This window comes from Microcaecilia unicolor, chromosome 3 (assembly GCF_901765095.1).
Source record: "Microcaecilia unicolor chromosome 3, aMicUni1.1, whole genome shotgun sequence".
NCBI classification, from domain to species: Eukaryota; Metazoa; Chordata; class Amphibia; order Gymnophiona; family Siphonopidae; genus Microcaecilia; species Microcaecilia unicolor.
In genome coordinates this window covers 445,380,252-445,402,741 of record NC_044033.1, presented here as the reverse complement: position 1 = coordinate 445,402,741, position 22,490 = coordinate 445,380,252, and the positions used below count along the sequence as shown (strand labels likewise).

At 42.0% G+C, this 22,490-nt stretch overlaps 1 protein-coding gene across 1 annotated transcript in view; it reads right to left on the bottom strand.

Annotated features, from left to right (window-relative positions):
* The window catches only part of MYT1L (myelin transcription factor 1 like), a 901,397-nt gene that overhangs the window by 772,514 nt on the left and 106,393 nt on the right, over nt 1–22,490 (bottom strand). Inside the window, 1 exon segment of the mRNA XM_030198923.1 lies at nt 12,997–13,968. Within this exon segment, the coding sequence (XP_030054783.1) occupies nt 12,997–13,968 (972 nt within the window).

The following is a 22,490-nucleotide window of genomic DNA, read 5'->3' as shown; positions in this document are numbered from 1 at the left end:
TGATGCAAGTTTTTTACTCTGCGAGCTGCTCCTTTCAGTCTTTTTTTCACCATTTTTCTCATTTTGTCGTAATCACCTTTTCTATAGTTAAACGCTAGCGTACTTGATTTCCTAGTTTCACTTCCTTCAATGCCAATATCAAAACCGATCATATTATGATCACTGTTATCAAGCGGCCCTCGTATCGTTACCCCCTGCACTAGATCATGAGCACCACTAAGGACTAAGTCTAGTATTTTTCCTTCTCTTGTCGGCTCCTGAACTAGCTGTTCCATGAAGCTGTCCTTGATTTCATCAAGAAATCTTATGTCCCTTGCGTGTACAGATGTTACATTAACCCAGTCTATATGCGGGTAATTGAAATCCCCCATTATTATTGTGTTGCCCAGTTTGTTTGCGTCCCTGATTTCCTTTAACATTTCCGCATCCGTCTGTTCGTCCTGGCCAGGCGGACGGTAGTACACTCCTATCACTATCCTTTTCCCCTTTGCACATGGAATTTCAATCCACAGTGATTCCAAGGAGTGTTTTGTTTCCTGCAGAATTTTCAATCTATTTGATTCAAGGCTCTCGTTAATATACAATGCTACCCCTCCACCAATCCGATTCACCCTATCACTACGATATAATTTGTACCCTGGTATGACAGTGTCCCACTGGTTACCCTCCTTCCACCAGGTCTCAGAGATGCCTATTATATCTAATTTTTCATTTAGTGCAATATATTCCAACTCCCCCATCTTATTTCTTAGGCTCCTGGCATTCGCATATAGACATTTCAAACTATGTTTGTTGTTCCTAAGTACATCATGCTTAGTACTTGACAGTATTAATTGGCAATCTTTTGTCTGATTTTTATTGTTATTTAAAGATACCCGATCTACTACAATCTCTTTTGCAACCTCACTATCAGGATACTCTATCTTCCCTGTTATGGTGATATCTTTGAAAGATACCTTATCCCGAACCATGCTCTTTTGAGCGACTGTCGGCCTTCCCCCCACACAGCACATTATAGTATATGGTTAGACAGCTCTGCACCTAAATTCTAATTAATGTCAATTAGTGTCAATAATTTGTTAATTGTCAATTATCAGCACTGATTATCTTGTTAACCAGTTAGGTTATGCACATTGTTATGGAATATGCTTCAATTTCCACATGGAAATCTCAGATCGATATATAGAATCCGGGGGATTATCTATAAAAATCTAAGCAGGTTACAGTCAAACAACCATAAAATCAAGACACATTAAAACAAACAACATTCATTTAAGAACGCAATGAAAATACAATGAAATTAAAAACAGAAAACTCAAGTAACTCAGCTAAACAAAAAAGCCTACTGAAAAAAAATACGCTTGTAGCTGCTTTCTGAAAGAGAAGACTGCTAAGTGCTTCAAGTTCAAAAGAATTATGCCACAAAATAGGCCTTCAATACAAAACATCTGAGAGATATATTCATTTGAATGAACTTGGTGAATGAAGGTGTACGTGCAAGGGGGTGGTTCACAGGGGAGGGTCATGGGCATGTTATAGGCGTGGCCAACATTTACACAGGCTACTTACAGAATACTGTTAGTTAGAAGCTTGAATGTGCATGTTTACATTTAGGTGCACCAAAACCAGTTCACGCTAGAATATTTAAGAACACTTAAATGTGTAATTGTTCCTATAGAAAATGCTCACTACCCATGCAAATTACGATAGATACCTAAATGTTGGTGCCTTGTTATATAGGTGGCCACTTTTAGAATACTGGCTAATAGAAAAATACATGCCATATTTTGATAGTGTGCACTTTGCACTTTGGGTGGAATATGGGCAGAGCCTAGGTAGAGCGCACAAGTTCACACCTAAATATGGGCAGAGCCTAGGTAGAGCGCACAAGTTCACACCTAAATTATAGTAGTATATAATCGCATCCATTCTGGCTAAATATATATATATATGAGCATTTACATCATTCATAAGGATGGTGTAAGTGATCACGCCTTAAATGTAGGTGTGCTTTCTGCCACTTGTGGTAGTATCCTTTAATGAAAAGTTGGAGGCTACTTTTCTTTATAGAATAAGCTTCAAAGAGGCACCTGGTTACCTTTTATAGAATTACACTCCATATTTACTGTTGAGCAGCTTTTTGTTTCATGCTTCATACCTTCACTTTGCATTACTGTGTGGACCAGCCACTGTGTTTGGTTGAGTTGTGCAGCCAACCTGTCTTTCTAACACAGGTTGCTCTTGGACAGTAGACAAATTACTTTAAAACTGAGCTGCCCTTAGCTTGGGCATCACCCATTTGTGTACCTGACACATTCCTTCTTGTCAAAGGAATAAACATTCACTCTCCTTTAACAAGTGTTTTCTGTAGACAGCAGGATTAATCAGGCATACAATTTGCTGCATTCCTTCTCAGGATTCTGAAACTGAGGGACTGAGGAGACTGCTTTGGGCAGGAAGGGTATGTATGATCAGAACTCCACACTTAGAGGCAGATGCAGCAACCAAACGTAAAAAAATCTAAATCGTTAAAGTCCCTAACGATTTTAAAATAACGAAAAATGCACCAAAAAAAAAAGTCACACATGCTGAGATCGGTATTGAAACGTACAGTGTATCAAAGAATCACAATACACATCGTTAATCGGCCCCCAAATCATGCGCAGAGCAGCCAAGCGTTATGTTAGCTGCTCTGCGCATGCCACAAACAGTCAAAACACAGTCAAATCACAAGCACATGGCTCCCAAATCAAAATAAAAATAAAAAAAGGATCGGGAGGGGGCAAGGGCGCTCATCAGGAGCGTCCTGTACGGACGGCCTTGCTCCCCCCCCCCCCCCCGCTGCTCCCCACTTTCCGCCGCTCCCCCCACCCCGAAAAAGCAAAATTCAAGCAGCCCCTGCCCCCCTCCCTTCCTCACTACTCTCACCTCAGCTCCGCCTCCCGACATCCTCCGTCCTGTGCCCCGCCCCCTTTTGGGGTCGTCGCCGCCATTCCCCTCCTCCATCGGGCCCCCCTCCCTCTTACCGGGCCCGTGCAGCGCCTCTCTCCTCTGTCCGAAGGCGCTGCACGGGCAAGAAGAAAGCCTGATGCCTGCCTTTGCCCAGCTTCGATGGCGCTTCTTTCTCCTGCTGGGCCCGCCCCTTTCTGACGTCGGTAACCTACGTAGGTTACTGACGTCAGACAGGGGCGGGCGCAGCAGGAGAAAGACGCGCCATCGCGAAGGCAGGCATCAGCTGATTCAGCTTTCTTCTTGCCCGTGCAGCGCCTTCGGACAGAGGAGAGAGGCGCTGCACGGGCCCGGTAAGAGGAAGGGGGGCCCGATGGAGGAGGGGAATGGCGGCGACGACCCCAAAAGGGGGCGGGGCACGGACGAAGGATGTCGGGAGGCGGAGCTGAGGTGAGAGAGTAGTGAGGAAGGGAGGGGGGCAGGGGCTTCTAGAAGTTTGCTTTTTCGGGGTGGGGGGAGCGGCGGAAAGTGGGGAGCAGCGGGGGGGGGGGCAAGGCCGTCCGTACAGGACGCTCCTGATGAGCGCCCTTGCCCCCTCCCGATCCTTTTTTTATTTTTATTTTTTTATGTGTTTTCTGACGTCCTTTGGACCAATCACAGCGCTTTTAGCTCTGCTAATGCGCTGGGATTGGCTCAAAGTTTGTTTATTTTTTCACTTAACACTTTTTCCTGGCACAGAGCTGTCCTAACGAGAGGTCCAGACCTCTCGTTAGTTTTCCTGCCTTTTTCCTGCGTAAAGGCAATCGGAAAAGGTTAGTGCATGTCGTTTCAATGGGGTTTTCACACTAATTGCTCATCTCCATTCCGTTTTCGTTAGCTGCTACTGTCGTCGGAAAATAGGCTTAAGTGCATGGAAAGGATAGGAAATTCTTCCCTGAGGGCTCATTTAACGATGAAAAACGTTTAGTGCATCTACCTCTTAGGCCCAGATGCATCAACCATACGTAAAAAAAATCTAAAACGTAAAAGTGCTTACCGAATTTGAAAAAAACGAAGAATGCACCAAAATAAACAAGTCACACATGTTCGGTGCGGTATTGTAAAGTACAATGCATTACAGATTCGTTAAACTGTTGTAATCCCCGTCGGTAATCGGCCCCTAAAGCATGCGCAGAGCAGCCAAGCGTTATGCTGGCTGCTCTGCGCATGCCACAAACGCCAAAACAACAACCAGCAAAAAAAAAACACAAACACGTGGCTCCCCGCTTCCCACTGCTTAAAATATAAAATCAAACCAAAAATAAAAAAAGGATCAGGAGGGGGCAAGGGCGCTCGTCAGGAGTGTCCTGTATGGACGGCCTTGCCCCCCCCCCCAGGTCGCCGCTGCTCCCCGCTTCCGCGTGTATTAAATAAAAAATCAAAACAAAAATCAAAAGTTTAGCAGCCCCGGCCCCCCTCCCTTCCTGTCTCTCTCTTTCTCCTCCCACAGCTCCGCCTCCCACCATCCTCCGTCCCCGTGCCCCGCCCCCCCTGAGGTCATCGCCGCTGCTCCCCCCCTCCACCGGACCCCCCCTCCGCCTTACCGGGCCCATGCAGCACCTCTCACCTCTGTGTGAAGGCGCTGCACGGGCAAGAACAGCTGACTGGCGATCAGTGAGGCCTCCTCCGACGTCCCTCCGTTCTTCCTGGGCCTGCCCTCCTCTGACGTAAGTAACCTACATAGGTAACTTATGTCAGAGGAGGGTGGTCCCAGGAAGAACTGAGGGACGTCGGAGGAGGCCTCACTGATCGCTGATCAGCTGTTCTTGCTCGTGCAGCGCCTTCACACAGAGGTGAGAGGTGCTGCGCAGGCCCGATAAGACGGAGGGGGGGGTCCGGTGGAGGGGGGGAGCGGCGGCGATGACCTTAGGGGGGCAGGGCACAGGGGCGGAGAATGGCGGGAGGCGGAACTGTGGGAGAAGGAGAAAGAGAGAGAGAGGAAGGGAGGGGGACCGGGACTGCTAAACTTTTGATTTTTGTTTTGATTTTTTATTTAATACAGGCAGAAGCGGGGAGCAGCGGCGACCTCGGGGGGTGGGGGGGGGAGCAAGGCCGTCCATACCGGACGCTCCTGACGAGCGCCTTTGCCCCCTCCCGATCCTTTTTCGATTTTTGTTTTGCTTTTCTATTAATGCAGGGGGAAGCCTATGAAGTAATGCATCCACCTTGGTAGCGTTTTTATTTAATCTCACTTAAACATGCCAGCTTGGATTTTTATGGTGCAGGGAGAAGCGGGGAGATGACAGCTCAGCCCTTAATGACAGGTCTGACCTCACGCTAAATTTATCTCGGTAAATGATTCGTTGCAATCGGCGGTATGGTTAGTGCATCCCGAATTGTCCACATTTCAATGGTAGTTACTCGTTTGCATTCCATTTTCGTTAGCTGCTAGCGTTGTCAGAAAATGGCCTTTAATGCATGCTACGGTTGAAAATTTCTTCGTTAAAGGGTCGTTAAGGTTTAGTGCATCTGGGCCTTAGTTCTAAACTCGAGAGTAGTTACATCATGGTATCATTGCATGATGTCATCCACTTGTGTACCTAATCAATCCTGCTATCTATGGAAAATACCTGTTACAGATGAGAAGCAACACTATGGGGCTCATTTTTGAAAGAGAAGAACGTTTAAAAAGTGGCATAAGACAGCATTTGGATGTTTTTCTCACCATAACGTCCAAATCGGTATTTTCAAAACACATTTTCCAGATGTTTTTATATGCAGTTCATAGGCAGTGCATCGAAAATCTTAAGGGGGTGTGCTAAGTATGGGATTTGGGTGTTCCTAAAACCTGGATGTTTTTCAGCCATAATGGAACAAAACAAAAATGTCCAGGACAAAATTAAGACAATTTGAGTTAGACCTATTAGATTGTAAGCTCTTTGAGCAGGGACTGTCTTTCTTCTATGTTTGTGCAGCGCTGCGTATGCCTTGTAGCGCTATAGAAATGCTAAATAGTAGTAGTAGTAGTAGTAGACCTGTTTTAATAATGACTAAGCCACAAAAAAAGTGTTCTAAATGACAAGATGACCACTGGAGGAATAAAGTAATGACCCTTCCTTACTCCTCCAGTGGTCATTGATCCCATCCCACCCCCAAAAGTGTAAAAGAAACAGTACATACCAGGTTCTGTGACAGCTTCAGATGTTATAAACAGTCCTATTAGAGCAGCAAGCAGATCCCTGGAGTAGCCTAGTGGTCGGTGAAGTGCACTATAGAGAAGGTGACCCAGGCCCATAATCCACTCTAACTGTTACATTTGTGGTGGAAAGTGTGAGACCTCCAAAACCCACCAAAAAACTACCGTACCCACATATCGGTGACACCTGCAGTCATAAAGGCTATTGTAGTGGTGTACAGTTGGGTACGGTAGGTTTTTGTTGGGTTTTGCAGGGCTCACTATGCAATATAAGGAAATAACGGTGAGATATGTACCTGAGAAGTTTTAGGTGAAGTCTACTGCAGTGCCTTCTAGGGTGCCCCACTGCTCTGCTAGGATGTCTGTGTAGCCAGTCTACTAAGAATGCTGGGTCCGCCTACATCCGAATGACTTAATTTTCACTTGGACTTTTTTTTTTTTTTCAGAAATGGATGAAAATGATAAATGCACAGAGCACAAAAGCATCTAGCAAGTGGCCATTTTCAAAAATGGCTCTATTTGCTATTCAGATTCTGGAAGTTTTGAGCAAAACATCCAAAGTCGGGCTTAGACATCATATCAAAAATGCCCCTCTATACCACCTGCTTAGTCCAGTTTGTAAAGTGTGTGCAATATGGTTGATTAACTAACTTCTACATGAAACATTAACATTTTTTGAAGACATGAATAAACATTCAATAAAGGGGAACCAGTTGATGTAGTGTATGTAGATTTTCAGAAAGCTTATCGGGCGTATTTTCAAAGCACTTAGAGTTACAAAGTTACGTGGAGGGGCATAATCGAATGGCGCCAGCCAAATAGCTGGCCGGCCATCTCCGGGGCTGGCACCGTAAGTGGACGGAACCAACTGTATTTTCGAAAAAGATGGCTGGCCATCTTTTTTTCGCTAATATGGTTGGGCCCGGCCAAATGTCAGAGTTCGCCGGGTTTGAGATGGCCGGCATCAGTTTTCGGCCATAATGGAAAATAATGCCGGCGATCTCAAACCCGGCCAAATCCAAGGCATTGGGTCGTAGGAGGAGCCAGCATTTGTAGTGCACTGGTCCCCCTGACATGCCAGGACACCAACCGAGCACCCTAGGGGGCACTTCTAAAAATAAAAAAATAGCTCCCAGGTGCATAGGTCCCTTACCTTGGGTGCTGAGCCCCCCAAATCCCCCCAAAACCCACTCCCCACAACTCTACACCATTACCATAGCCCTTATGGGTGAAGGGGGGCACCTACATGTGGGTACAGTGGGTTTTGGGGGGTTTTGAAGGGCTCCCATTTACCACCACAAGTGTAACAGGTAGGGGGGGATGGGCCTGGGTCCACCTGTCTGAAGTGCACTGCACCCACTAAAAACTGCTCCAGGGACCTGCATACTGCTGTCATGGAGCTGGGTATGACATTTCAGGCTGGCGAAAAAATGTTTTTTAATTTTTTTTTTGGGTGGAAGGGGGTTGGTGACCACTGGGGGAGTAAGGGTAGGTCATCCCCAATTCCCTCCGGTGGTCAGTTGGGGCTCCTTTTTGAAGCTTGGTTGTGATAAAAAAGGGACCAAGTACAGCCGGCGAAATGCTCTACAAGCCTGGCTTTTTTTTTCATTATTGGGCGAAGCCGGCCATTTCATGAGCACGCCCCCGTCCCGCCCCTGCCCCGCCTTCACTACCCTACCGACATGCCCCCTTGATATTTCGCCAGCTCCGTGACGGAAAGCAGTTGAACCCGGCCAAAATCGGCTTTCGATTATACCGATTTGGCCGGGTTCAGGAGATCACCGGCCATCTTCCGATTTATGTCGGAAGATGGCCGGCGATCACTTTCGAAAATGAGCTGGATAGTAACCTATGGGACTTTGTAAGTGTAAGTGCTTTGAAAATGAGCCCCTTTGGCAAAGTTCCTCATGAGAGACTCCTTAGAAAATTCATGGGATAAGAGGCAATGTTATGTTGTGGATTAAGAATTTGTTATTGGTCAGAAAACAGAGGGTAGGGTTAAATAGCCATTTCTCTGACGAGAGGAGGGTGAATAGTGGAGTGCCACAGGGATCTGCACTGGGAACAGTGCTATTTAACCTATTTATAAATGATCTGGAAATCAGAACGATGAGTGAAGTAGCTGAGAGATATGCAAGTGCCAATAATATTCAGTGTAAGTTTTGCTTAGCTTAGTGACCAAATAGGATTGCACAAAAGTCTGTCCTACCTCTAAACAAGATTGCATTCCTAACCCCCACCCCCACCCTTCCCAATCATTGAGCCCTTCCTGATCCCCCAAACAAGATTGTACCTTCTTCATGATCTCCCCATCTCCAACAAGAGCCTTGTTCTCTCCCAGGTACCCCAAAGAGAAGCTCCCTTCCTGGACCCCTGCACATGCTTCCCCCTTATGAAGTCACTCCCTATACCCCATAAGTGCTCTGGGCCTACTTAAGTGTTCCTGGTGGTCTAGGGAGGTAGACCAGCAAGAGCAAATTTCAATAGCTCCTTCCCATGGCAGCTCTAGGTGCAAAATGATGGTCATGACTCTAGCGTAGTCACATGGTACTATTGTTAGGATTTACCATCCATATAAAGGCCCTTATACAGAAACCTAACCCCTAGCAGTAGTACTTCAAGATTACCAATAGGGATCTCTGGTGTCATTCTGAGCTCAGAACCAGCAAGGAAAGGAGCATATTGGGGATATCTTCTGCCTGACCACACTAGAGTCCAGCAACATTTGAAGATAGGCTGGGGAGGGGGCCTACAAGAGTTTGAGAGGCATTTTGTGTTTGGAGGGTCATTCCTGATGGGAGTCTTGCTGGGAGGCGGGTTCTTTTGGCTGTGATGGGGGAAAACTTCATGTTGGAGGGGTAATGTGTGGGGGGGCTTGGGTGAAGCTGAAAAGGACTTTACCTGGTTCTTTTAAGAAGTGCCTGGAAGCATTGGGCCATGGATTTTGCAGCCTGATACTCTCGGAATGGTAGAATATACCATGGAAGTCAGTAACCTGTGGTAGTGAGCTACCACTGGTTGGTGACTTCCTTGGAAAATTAAGATGAGGTAAAAGCTGACTTTTACTATACTTTGATAACTTCCCCCCTTAGGCTTCTAACTTTGAAAGTTAGGCTCCTAAATTGACCTCACTGAAAATTTAATAGGACTAAGTCTCTTTATATTCCTGGTCTCACTGGGATCCTAGGTGTAAGAGCTTAAAAATGGATGGCTACAGAATTGGATTTTGGGTAGGAAAAAATTAGGAACTTAACACTGATTTTCAGCACTCAGCACCTAAATTAGGCTGTTAATTCCAGGCAAATTAATGTCAGTCCTAAAGGTAAGAGCATAACGTTTTAAGCCCATACATGTAGGTAAATTTTGATTTGAAAAGTTTAGATCTTAAGTTTGGCTTTAAATAGTGGATAAATGTGCATAGGATGTTTAGGAACTGTGATGACCAGGTCACAATCCCCCCAGTTTTTTTACAAAAGTCTGCCAGATGTAGAATATGTATAAGAACATACACAAATGCAGGTATTTGCAAGCATGTACAATAGAAGCATAGATTTCACAAACCTGTACTCTCTATATAGAATCTAGCCCTATATATGTACCCCCATTATAAAAGGTAAATACACATATACCTTTTAGAAATGGTCAAACCATACCCCCTTTGATTCTGCCCATCCTGGGGCATCTACATGTATAAACAACACTGTTCTGAAATTGCTATTCATGTCTACACAATGTACAAGGATAAATTCTGCTATTTATACATGTAGATGCTATGCAGCATTTCTAAAATAACCTCCTTAGGCACTTAACTGAGGTGCTTAAATTAATAACCTCCTTAGGCATTTAACTGAGGTGCTTAAATTCAGGAAGTCAGAGTTTGTTTGTTTTTTGAATATTAACTTTTATGCTCTTAAATTTAGGCCTGTCATTCATTTGCCTAGATTTAGGAGCCTAACTTAGGTGCCTAAAGGACAATTCTATAACTTAGATGCTCCCATTTATACGCATTGGGTCACATTCAGTAAATGGCGTCTAAAATGTTGGCACGTCGGAATAAATCATGTAGTGCTATTCTATAAACCGCGCCTTTAACCTGCATCTACAGTAAAGTGCTGTTTATAGAATAGTGCATAGGCCAAGGGAATGACCCTATATTTAGGCATGGCCATTTATGCCACTGAAAACCTGGTGTAAATGCCCATGTCTAAATGTAGTCATGTTACCCTAAATTCTATGTCAATGTGTGTAAATTTAAATAAGTTACATAGCATGTATTTTCAAGGGGGTGCACACATGGGCAGAGCATGGGCAGGACAGAGGCAGGGCTCCCATGTATGTGCATAACTCACAGAATACTGTAAATTACACATGTCATTTCCACCCTTAGGTACATGCACTTACTTTAGCTCTATGGCTAGCATGAGTGTGAGCGCCTAAAGTTTAAACACATTGATAGATAGTTAAGCTAGTATTCTACGATGGAACCTAGGTTCCCAGGTTTGTTTATAGAATAGGCTTCTACTGTATGCCTTTTAAGCATATAATTAAAAACACCCAGTTATTAAAAAAATGTTCACTGCTATAAATTAATATTTTTCTTTTAATGCGGAAGTTCCAGTCTCTCCAGTTACTAAATGGGATGCTATGAAAGCTATTTTGCATGGTGAGATCTTGATGTATAAAGAGCTTCTTAATAAACAGCGTCAATAAGAACTGGAGCTTTTGGAGAAAGAAATCCACGAGGCTGAGACTAGTTTAATCTGCAGGTGGACTCCGGAAGCCCTTAATCAATATATTAAGGCTAACTATCAATATAACTCCCTCTTAAGCTCTAGGGCTAGGGGAGAACTCTTTGTCCACCAATCTACATATTATGAAACTTCAAACAGGACAGGGAATATACTAGCTACATTTTTAAAAGGGAAGACAAATAGAGAGCATATTGAGACCTTGAGGCATGATAATGGGAGCCTCATTACTGCACAGACTGAAATCTTAGGTACATTTCTTGAATTTGATAAAATTTTGTCTCAGCTGAGGTGGTGGATGAATTCTTATGCACACTAAAGGCACCCAAACTTGATGAGACAGGGATAGGAAATTGCTTGGTGGGCCAATTCTGGAGTCTGAGATTGCATTGGCAACAGCTGCAGAACGGTAAAACTCCTGGCATGGACAGATAAACGGTTGAATTTTATAAAACTTTTCAATCTCTATTGATATCTAAATTATCCAATACATATCAGTCCATGTTAGAAAGTGGTGCCTTTCAGGGAACAATGAATGAGCCCCCATGATAGTGCTCCCTAAACCAGGAAGGGATCCATTGGAGATAGCGAACTATAGATCCCTATCGCTATCCAATGTAGATGCTAATTTGTTGTGCAGAAAAACACCCAGTTATAAAATTACCCCCTTTGTTTATGAAAATCAGTGCTAAACTTCTAACTTTTGTCCCTGCCCTAACTCCCAACCCTGTCACCACCCCTTTAAGCATTCAGTACTAATACATTTTCAAATAGGCCAAATTAGGGGCCTAATTTTCCAAATAAGGACTCTAAGGGGCCCTTGTACTAAGCTGTGTAGGCATCTATGCATGCCCAATGTGCGTCAATTTGGAGTTACTGCCTAGCTACCACGTGGCCTGAGTGGTAATTTCATTTTTTTATGCGAATCTGCTACGCGTGCTAAAAAATCATTTTTATTTTATGGTGGTAATCGTCATTCTACACACGTAGATGATTACCGCACGGTTAACGCATGAGACCTTACTGCTAAGTCAATGGGTGGTGGTAAGGTCTCAGACCCAAAATGGACGCACGCCGATTTTTATTTTGCCACACGTACATTTTTGGCAACAATTTTAGAAAAGGCCTTTTTTTACAGGCATGCTGAAAAATGGATTTGCGTGCGCCCAAAACACATGCCTACCCTAGCACAACCCATTTTTCAACGCATCTTAATAAAAGGTCTCTTAAAATCTTTGAATATTAGCCCCTTTCTGGTCAATATTCAGCCCATGGTGGTCAGCCTTTTTTAAAACATTGACCACTGCAGGTAGAATTAGCCCCAGATATTCAATGCTAGACCATGTGCAGGCAGGAGCTCAGAATATGCAGGGATAATTCCTACTGAGCTGGCCGCCAGGATTTATGTGGGTCCGAGCTGATATTTAATTGGGACCTATATAAGACACTTATGGGGGTGCCGGCTAAATATTAGCTGGGAGCTGCATAACTTCTGATACCAGATAGCACATTTTCAACTTCCTCCCCTCCCTTCCCCATGAAGGCTCAGACCCCCCCCCCCCCTTCTACCCACCTGATGAAGCTCAGAACTCCTCCAATCCCCCCAAAGTTTTCAGACCCCCTTTTAATATCCTTCCAAGGCTCTGACTTCTTTCCATCCCTTCCAATCAGAAGAGGCCACCCCAGGCTTACTTTCACCTCATTGGTGTCCAGTGGAGCGATGCAGCAGGAGCAAACCTCGTTTGCTCCTGACCCAAGTGGCTGCATCTTGAAAATGGCTGCCTTGACCCCTTATGGTAGTCTTGTGGTACTAATGGTATTTACTTAACTCCTGGCTCCTCCCTGATTCTGTACCTATAACTCCCTTTTGTGGCCTACCTCCAAAATGGCCAGTTAGTGCCAATATTCAGTAGTACTGCCCAATTAAAGTGCTGCTGAATATCAGTGGTTAGACAACTACACCAACTACAAATGATTTAAGCAGGCAGGAGCCTCTCCTGCCTACTTAAATATTGTCCCTATTGTCTTTAGTGGCCTATTATTAATTACACACTTAAATATGTGTAATATTTCTATACTTTTCATTAAGGAATAGTGTGCATTATATAGGAAGAAACATTTTACCTTTTGTATAGTATGGCTTTTTGACATGACCATCTCCGGATTTTGGCCTTCGCTCCTCTAGAGAATATTGCCTATGGGTGTGTTCCTCATAGGATTTCATGCTATCCCTTTTTCCAGCTTCCAGTACCATTTTGTCTCTCATGGCCTTTGCTCTTTCAGTTTCCAAAGCAATGGCTTTTTCCAGAAGAGTTAAGTTACCTTTTGTCATATCAAACACTTCTTCAGACCTATCTGATGTAATAGATGTGGTATCATCATCTTTTTCATGAAAACTATCTTCCTTTGCACAACTAGCAAAAGTTCTAGATTTGGGGCTTAACTGTTCTTCAAGTCTCATCAGGTTCATCATGTCAGAGTAATTTCGATCTGGTGTCCTTCCTGGAAAATCTTCATCTTGCCTGCTTTGGCGCACATTTATGTTCTGCTGTTGATTTCTTTCATGTGGATTTGTCTCACTCAGTTTCCTTGCCAGATCAAAACACTGGTTCCTTAAGCATTCCAGACTACTGAGGCACACCTCCTCATCACTTTCCTCTACCATCTTTTCTGTAAGTCCATTATTAACAGTTTTCCCCATCACCATAAAGTTTGTATTCCTATTGTCTTGCTGTAATATATGGTCCACATAGTTTCTATCATTCAGATTATCTGAAAGCACTACACCATGTCCCTGGGCCAATAGTTTTAGTGAGTCCACAGTTTCCCTAACAACATCACTATCTAAGTCTAAACTCAACTCTGTTTTTCGACCTATATTCTCGTTTTTGTCACTATCATCTTCCAGACTATTAGATGTATTGCTGTTCATTTCTGATTCTGTTCTGGCTCTGTAAGCTGCATCCTCTGCAATCTTACCAAGATTTAACAATGACTTGGCCACTAGTTCATCATAATTATCATATTCATCATTATTGTTATCATCTTTTTCTGTGTCGTGCATTATTCGTGAATTATGACAATCCATTGAATGATCTGCAAAAAGAAGAAAAAGAAAAAGAACTAGAACACTAAGACTTGTACAGGAAACACAAACTGTTTAGATTAAACCAGTCTACTTAAGAGAAAATGTTTGGCTATGCACCATTAATGCATTTCATAATCTTCCTATATACTAATAATATTGCAAGTTTAGTAATCTGTTGTTTACTAAAAAAAATAAGGCACAAAAGTGTTGATTTACTAATGCTTTTCTCCAGTTCTGTTTTGGAAAAAATGAAGTTTTGTAATTTAGTCCCCAAATTGCATTCTTTTGATATTTACCTTACTTTTCTTATATTAGTCAAACTAATCATAAATTATTGTCCTTACATTAATTCTTTGGGGAAAGGAGGGCTGCATGTCATTTTATGGTCTCTTAAATAACAGCAGTATGAAACACAAATGCATCTCATTTTCTGAACTGATAAACTGGAAGTTGAAATTTTATCAACAAGCCACAACAAAATAAAATAAAACTTTTTAGTTTGCATATGCTGCAAAATCTTATATTATAATTCTGGTATGCATGACTCTACTCAAAGTTTCATTAGACAATGGATCTTTAGGATTCTAGTAACAGTACTGGGAGCGCTATTTATAATCTAAACTGCATTCTTACAGAAAAAAAGCTAGGTTCTTTTGAACTGATTTATATTTTTCTGTGGAAAGAATATATATCTGGAACATTAAGCTGCACATAAAATAAATATGAGTTCCTGTTTTATTAATCATGCACATTCTTTATTTTTTTTTAACTAATACCACCCTTTGGGGCCCTTTAAGCCATAGCAAAATCTGGGCTTAGCACATACTAATGTAGGAATTTCCCACATGCTAAGACCATTTTTACTGCATCCCAAAATAGGGCTTTAAAAATTTTTTGCAGGTCCCACGTTAATTTTTCTATTAGCATGCAGAACTTGCTAAAAAATGAATGTGTGAACACTTTCCACTTCCTATTTAGGAGGCTTCCATGTTAACCCCACATTAACGAGTTGATGCGCGCTAATGTGAACACAGTAGTAGGTTAGTATTTCCATATTCATTTCCCACCATGCCATGCCTCCTCTAAAAAAATATTTCAACATTATAATTAGTATGTGATTAGAGTACGCTGATGCAAGTTACCATAAAATGCTTTACCATATCTTGTGGTAGGCCTTGCATTAAGCACACATTACCGCTTAGTGCAGTTTAGTAAAAGAGCCCCTAAATTATGTCTTGATCTGTGATAATAATTTGCATTGTTGTCCAATGAAAGGATTTTTGAGCTTCCCATTGTGGGCAAGTTACCTTCTGTAGACAGTCAATATTAACTTCAACACTTTATGATGAATTAATGTTTAGAAAATCCAAAAATATGCCAAAACGAAAATCAATATCTCATGCTGAGTATATTTAAATTTACCATAAATGACTGATATCATGTATTTAAAGAACTGTGTTGCTTATGTCAAATTAGCACATATGTATAATTCGATAGCCCATTCCAGTGAATATACTCTTGCTATTCTATGAATCATTGTGGTACAGAAGTACTGTACAGTATTTTTTTCAATCAACAAATGAACAAACAAAATCTTTAAATATTATGTTCAACAGTGTGCAATTTAACATTGAAAATATGTAGAATATTTATTCTAATTAGTGATCAGAAACCTTGATTAGATACTACAAATATGAAGTTAAAGTCATACACACCTTTTAGAACATGATTGCACAGGTAAATATGCAATTTCTTTTAAACAGACTAAGGAGGGCTGCCAGCTATCTTCATGTTTCAGAATAGTCTGATACAATTCTGCAATTACATTCTTGTATGCATGGAGTTGTAGACCTGCTTTTCTTAGTAAAATCAGAACAAAATATCCAAGCATAAAATGGGGAAAACCAAGGGCCCTGTTTACTAAGGTGTGCTAGAGTTTTTAGCATGTGCTAACTGTGTAGACGCCCATAGGAATATTAAGGGCATCTATACGGTTAGTACACGCTAATGCTTAGCATGCAGTAAAAACGTTAACATGCTTCTAGCGAGACTTAGTAAACAGGGCTCCAAGACTGTATCAGCAAAAACTTAAATATATGTAGTTACAATATCAGGGCTCTTATATAGTTATTATTGACTCCACTCCAACCATATATTATGCAGAGATCTTTCATATATTTTCATATATATATTTTTATCGCCTCAGCGGTGCTCGTGACCCACAGCACTCTTCTGTTGGACACTCAAAACAGCACCTAAATCTTCACCGATGATTATATTTCATAAAGTCTTTCCTCTTTCATTTTTTCTTTCATTATTTTATTTTAATCTCTTAATTAATTATAAGCAATACTTAACTTGCACTGAACGGTCGGACCAAGGGTTCAACAATGCCAGACATGCATGTTTCGCCATAAAAAGGCTGTATCAAGGGCTCCCCCTTAGCCGTTCTTAGTATCAGCCTCGCAACGTTTAATTCTGAATTTTCTCCTGCTAAGATCCAGAAATAAACGTTGCGAGGCTGGTACTAAGAATGGCTAAGGGGAAGCCCTTGATACAGCCTTTTTATGGCGAAACATGCATGTCTGGCATTGTTGAACCCTTGGTCCGACCGTTCATTGCAAGTTAAGTATTGCTTATAATTAATTAAGAGAGTAAAATAAAATAATGAAAGAAAAAATTAAAGAGGAAAGACTTTATGAAATATAATCGCCGGTGAAGATTTAGGTGCTGTTTTGAGTGTCCAACAGAAGAGTGCTGTGAGTCACGAGCACCGCTGAGGCGATAAAAATATATATATGAAAATATATGAAAGATCTCTGCATAATATATGGTTGGAGTGGAGTCTATAATAACTATATAAGAGCCTTGCTAGGGGATTGGTTGTGATTAAAGGGCTCTTAAAGAGATAGTTAGTAGTGCCAAGTGTATGTGGTTACAATATCAGGACCATTTATTGTATTTGGTGCATTCACAAAACAAGAAGTAGTTTAATTCTATTTGCTTATTAAAGACTAGTATAAAAGGCCCGTTTTGGTAGGCAATGAAACGGGCGCTAGCAAGGTAATCCCCCCTCCTGCAGCGTCCTTCCTGTCTCCCCTGCCCCCCCTGCAGCCACCCATTTGGTCTCAGGACCCCCTCCCCACCAACCCTCCTCTGCCCCTGCAGCCAAGCATGTGCAGCGGCCCTCCTCTCTCCCCTGCTCCCCCTGCAGCCACCCATGTCCAGCGACTCTCCTCTCCCCCTGCCCCCCTGCAGCCACCCATGTCCAGCGACCCTCCTCTCCCCCTGCCCCCCCTGCAGCGTCCCTTTTGTCTCCCCTGCCCTCCCCTGCAGCCACCCATCTGGTCTCAGGACCCCTCCTCACCTCCCTCTTCCCTGCCCCCCCTGCAGCCATCCATGTTCAGCGACCCTCCTCTCCCCCTGCATCGACCCATGTCCAGCGACCCTCCCCTCCCCCTGCCCCCTCCAGCCACCCATGTCCAGAGACCCTCCCCTCCCCCCTCGGCGCATCACCCAAACCCCTACCCCCCCAGCGCATCACCCAAGCCCCTACCCCCCCCCCTCGGGCACATCAACCCCCTCGCCACCCGCAGCCGCCAATACTAATGCTGTCCGGCCGCTGCTGCGTCTCCTGTTGAGCAGCAGCGGCCGGTACAAAAAGAAAAAAGCCAAAAAAAGATTTTAAACCTGAAACACGGCTCCGTAGACAGCCATCTGGCATTGGCTGTCATCTCTGCAGCCGCTCCTCCTCTCCCCTCTGACGTCGCTACGCTCCTCCAGGGTCTTCCTGCAGGGGCAGTGACGTGGAGGGGAGAGGAGGAGCGGCTGCAGTGACGACAGCCAATGCCAGATGGCTGTCTACGGAGCCACGTTTCAGGTTAAAAATCTTTTTTTTGGCTTTTTTCTTTTTCTACCAGCCGCTGCTGCTCCACAGGAGAAGCAGCAGCGGCCGGACAGCGTTAGTATTGGCGGCTGCGGGTGGCGAGGGAGTTGATGTGCCCGAGAGGGGGGTAGGGGCTTTGGTGATGCGCCGGGGGGAGGGTTTTGGGTGATGTGTCGAGGGGGGGTAGGGGCTTGGGTGCTGCGCCAGGGCGGAGGGGCTTGGGTGTTGCGCCGAAGGGGGGCACTGACAGCTGATTGGTAGGCAGGGGGAGGAGTAGGGAAACACGCTCCACGTGTTTCCCTACTCCTCCCCCTGCCTGGCTCGCGGTTCTGCAGGGCAGGGGCTTGGGTGTTGCGCTGAGGGGGGGGGGGCACTGACAGCTGTTTCCCAGGCAGGGGGAGGAGTAGGGAAACTCTACTCCTCCCCTTGCCTTGGAATCAGCTGTCAGTGACATCACTGACGTCAGTGCATTCTAAATTGCCTAGCAGACTACCTGCAAGGGAGCCACGGTCCCAGGAACATTAGAACGTTGGAGGTGAGAATTATTATATAGGATTTAATGCTTAGAGATATCACATTCTATGAAATTGTGCCAATGGCAACCTTACTAAGAAGAATTTTGGTTATCATGAGGTAGCAGTATATCTTTGGTTTACCACAAGTTATAAGAGCAAAAACTTCCCCTATGGTTAGATCTAGACATACATGTTTTATAGGAACAGTGAATTTCTGAATCAAAATCAGATACCTGTTCATTCTAGATTGTATTTTAGTAAAGGAACAATTTTCAAATCTCTCTCACTTCAAATGAAATATGGATGTAGTAACTTAACACAACACTTAACTGTAGAAGACATGTACAACAGATGTTCTTTAAAACCAGGAAAAAATATTGGAAGAATTTTGAAATCTTTATTTTAACTATTATAGCTATTAGGGGGCATCACCAGACCATTTTGATGTTTTTCAACATCAACAGTGACAAAAATTTAAGTTATAACTTTTAAAGTCTATCTCTGTGCAATGAAAACTTTAATAACCAAAAAGAATTAAAGAACTTCTTCCTGTCTTGTGAATGCACAAAATATAGCAAATAATGCTGATATTATAACAACATATATTGACGTAGTTGGAAAATGTAATAAACTATTAGTGGGTATAACCGTTTGTAGTTTTTCTCTAGTTCCATGAAAAAAACGTCTTTGTTTCTATTTTTCTCATATGGCATAGTTTTAAATGATATTTATCTGTTATTCCTGAGTTTTATAAAAATATCACTCTCTCATGTATCAAGATCATTATAATTTTGTTTTGGTGACCTTTAGAATTTCTTTTGGTTGTTTAATGGAAGAGCAGGAATACAAATAATGCAGCTGTTAAAACTAAAAATGACCTCTCTGTTCTAAGTGTGCATTATAGATTAGGCAACTTTTGAAATAGTTGCTAAAATTAAATTGTTTTATGTCCACAGAACTAAATACATACAAAAACATAAATATAGACAGAACTTTTTCTAATGGGAAGCATTTTCTCTTTCCACTTTCTTATGCCAAAAGTTCTGTAGCATCTATATCTATATCTCTACCTTTTCTCACAGAGTAACTGAAGAAGGATCTAGTAAGTGGACAGGAAAAGACCATCAGATTAATACAAGTAGGAGCAAGCTTCTGCTGATAAGGTTTGTAACAAAAAGAGAAGCTAATCCATTAGTAGTAATAACATATGCAACATAAATAAATAGAATAAAAATGCAGAGACAGGGTAATTTATCCAGCACTGATTTTGAATTCAAGATGTGGATTATAATAATTTGGAATGAGCTACGTTCATCTTACTGACAGAGAAACCAGTTTATGGCAACAGTTTTTTTTAACACTAATGTTGGTGCAAAAAGAAAACAGAATGAGCAAAATGGAAAGATGAGGTGAAAAGTACGCTGTACAGATCAATGTAACTAAGGAAATGTGATTTTTTTTGAATGATATAGAAGTGGAAGCATAAGTGAAAATTGTTTCTCTAGGGTTTTGTTTTGATTTTTTTTTTTAGAAACCTTGCAGATTCATTCCTTCTTTTTTGATTGCTCCACTCTAACAGGAAAGGAAGGGAAAAAAAACTATGAGTATTTCATATGGAATGAAGATGGTAGAGAAAATTCCATTTAAAGCAGCAGTACCTCATCATCACATTATGTAAGAAATGTGTGAAAATGGCTTCACTCACCCCAACAGAAGATGTCTGTGCTGCTTGCTTCTGATATATGTTTTTTTGTTTTGTTTTCATTTTTAGATTTAGAGTGCATGTATCTTCCCAGTCAGTCCCATTGGGGGTTGTAGCAGTTGCGCTTCTTTCTTTGTTTCTGTTCAGAGTCTCTTAGAATACCTGCTTCCACGTGACTGCTTAACCAATGAGAATTTAGTCTTCCAGAACGCAGGAGGAATATGAGGAGCCTGGCTCCATAATGAAGTCCACTGGTCGCCTTACTTACAGCAGGCCATTCAAAGATGTTCAGCATTTTTAAAACTTTCTATGATTTCTGAAATCCATAACTATAGAAGAATTGTTGGCATTATTCAGTCACAGGGATAAAGGCACTCAGATTTAGCCAGATATGAATGACGATGTAGCACTGCTGCTTTAAGTGAGTTTCTGGGTTACAACTCTTCAAGTTCATTCTGCCATGCTCTATTAGTTAATTTAAAAACTTAGCATATGCATTTTTTCAAAAGAGTTTGGTAGATTATTATATTTCAGGAATCATTTTCCTTCATATTAATATACGTTAAATAACATGATTATGAAGCATTTAAAACCAAATGTTTGAATAAAGTCCAGCATTAACTTTAGCGGCTACGTTTATTTCCAACTGTAAAACTGCTTGTTGGTTTTTAACAATTATTCCATTGAGAACATTGTATTTTCAGTTGTATGGCATGTATATGTTCACTTTTACCAGCTTTCTTTTCAAATCTCCCATTAAACAAATAAATAAAAATTACCTTTAATTTTTTTGGTCTCATTTGTGTTTAGCAAATTCACAAACTGTGTTGAATTTTTTGTAAACTAATGTAAGCAGAATGCTGATTGCTAGTTTATATTATACTCTCTCTCTCTTTCTCTCTGCTTTTTCCCATTTGAATATTCTTATTTTTTGTTCTTTTGCCGCTTGCTAGTGAATTCATCTCTATTATGAAAGATCCTGTAGTTCCTTGTACTGTACCAAAAGTAATTTTATAGTATGTGATAAATTAGATTTTCTGTAATCACAGAGAACACTGTTACATTTACCTATAATAAAAGCATAATTCAAATCAAGAAGAGGTAATGTTAGCCTTCAAGTGCTGCAAGATTGGCACGTTTTTGAAGTTACCATACTGAACATACATGAAATGCATTTCCATGTTCTGCCCCCTTTGTATGCAAATACATCTCATGTATATTCATTTTGGTTATTTTGAAAAACAAACTGGCTTGTGGCACTGAAAGACTACATTTACCTAGCCTTGACCATACACTCAAGATGAGCTTTCTCTAACTTCCTTATAGTTTCAGGGCAGGATATGAGGCTGCCACTGACCAACTGGAAATTAGTTCAACTGACCCAGCTGAAGGGGAGAGCATCCAGAAAAAGGTTTGTGAGTGGTCTGAAGACTCTTTCACAACCCTGTAGGAGAAACACCAAGGACCTTCTTTACTAAACTGTGGTGAGACTTGCTGCACATTGTCAAAATTAACATGCACTAACTACAAAATATCTGTGTTAACTACTCTGCCCTGCAATGGCAAAAAGGAAGCAAGTGCCTGTTTTTCCTGAAGCACTTGCTTCCTTTTGCCATTCAGGGCAGTATTGAGGGCATCTCCAGCAGTTTTCCATTCAGTTAATTCAAATGAAATTACATTAATACACATTAACTGCATTGCAGATAACAGTGGCATTAACAGTGTTGTGTTATCTGACATATTACATCACATGTTACAAAGGCACGTTAGCCTCTATTTGTGTGCAGAATGTGCCAAAATTGCATGTGGTAATTTCAGATTTGCCGCATGCCCAAAATGCCTGGAATATTTATTTATTTATTTACTCCCACATGCAGACTTTATGGCGGTAATTGGCAGTTGGTATTCGCTGACCGGTCACCGTGCATGCAGCACGTGAGCCCTTACTGCTAGATCAATGGGTAGTTGATATCTCTTACTCCAACGGCTCACACCAACTTTTTTTTACTGAAAATAATTCTTTCACTCTTAAGATTCACATCATGATGTGAAAGAATTATTTTCAGTAAAAAAAAGTTGGTGTGAGCCGTTGGAGTAAGAGATATCTCAACAATCAGAATGCGCGCCTCAATAAGCCTGGAGGAATAAGAAAGAACACATAAATAGAAACAAACATAGACGTTAAATTGAACGTGAGCTTTGAGAGCGCAAGATCATTTGCAGGTTGAGATATGAGCCGTTGGAAGATGTTGGAGCTATAAACATCTTAACAAGCAGAACCACCAACTAACGCTATATTGATGAGAGCTTTTGAAGCGATAAGAACTGAAGTTATCAAAAAGATAAGTAAATCTTTTTATCATTATATGTTTTAAGTGAAAAAAATGAAAAACATAGAAAAATTGATATTTGACCAATGACGAGAGG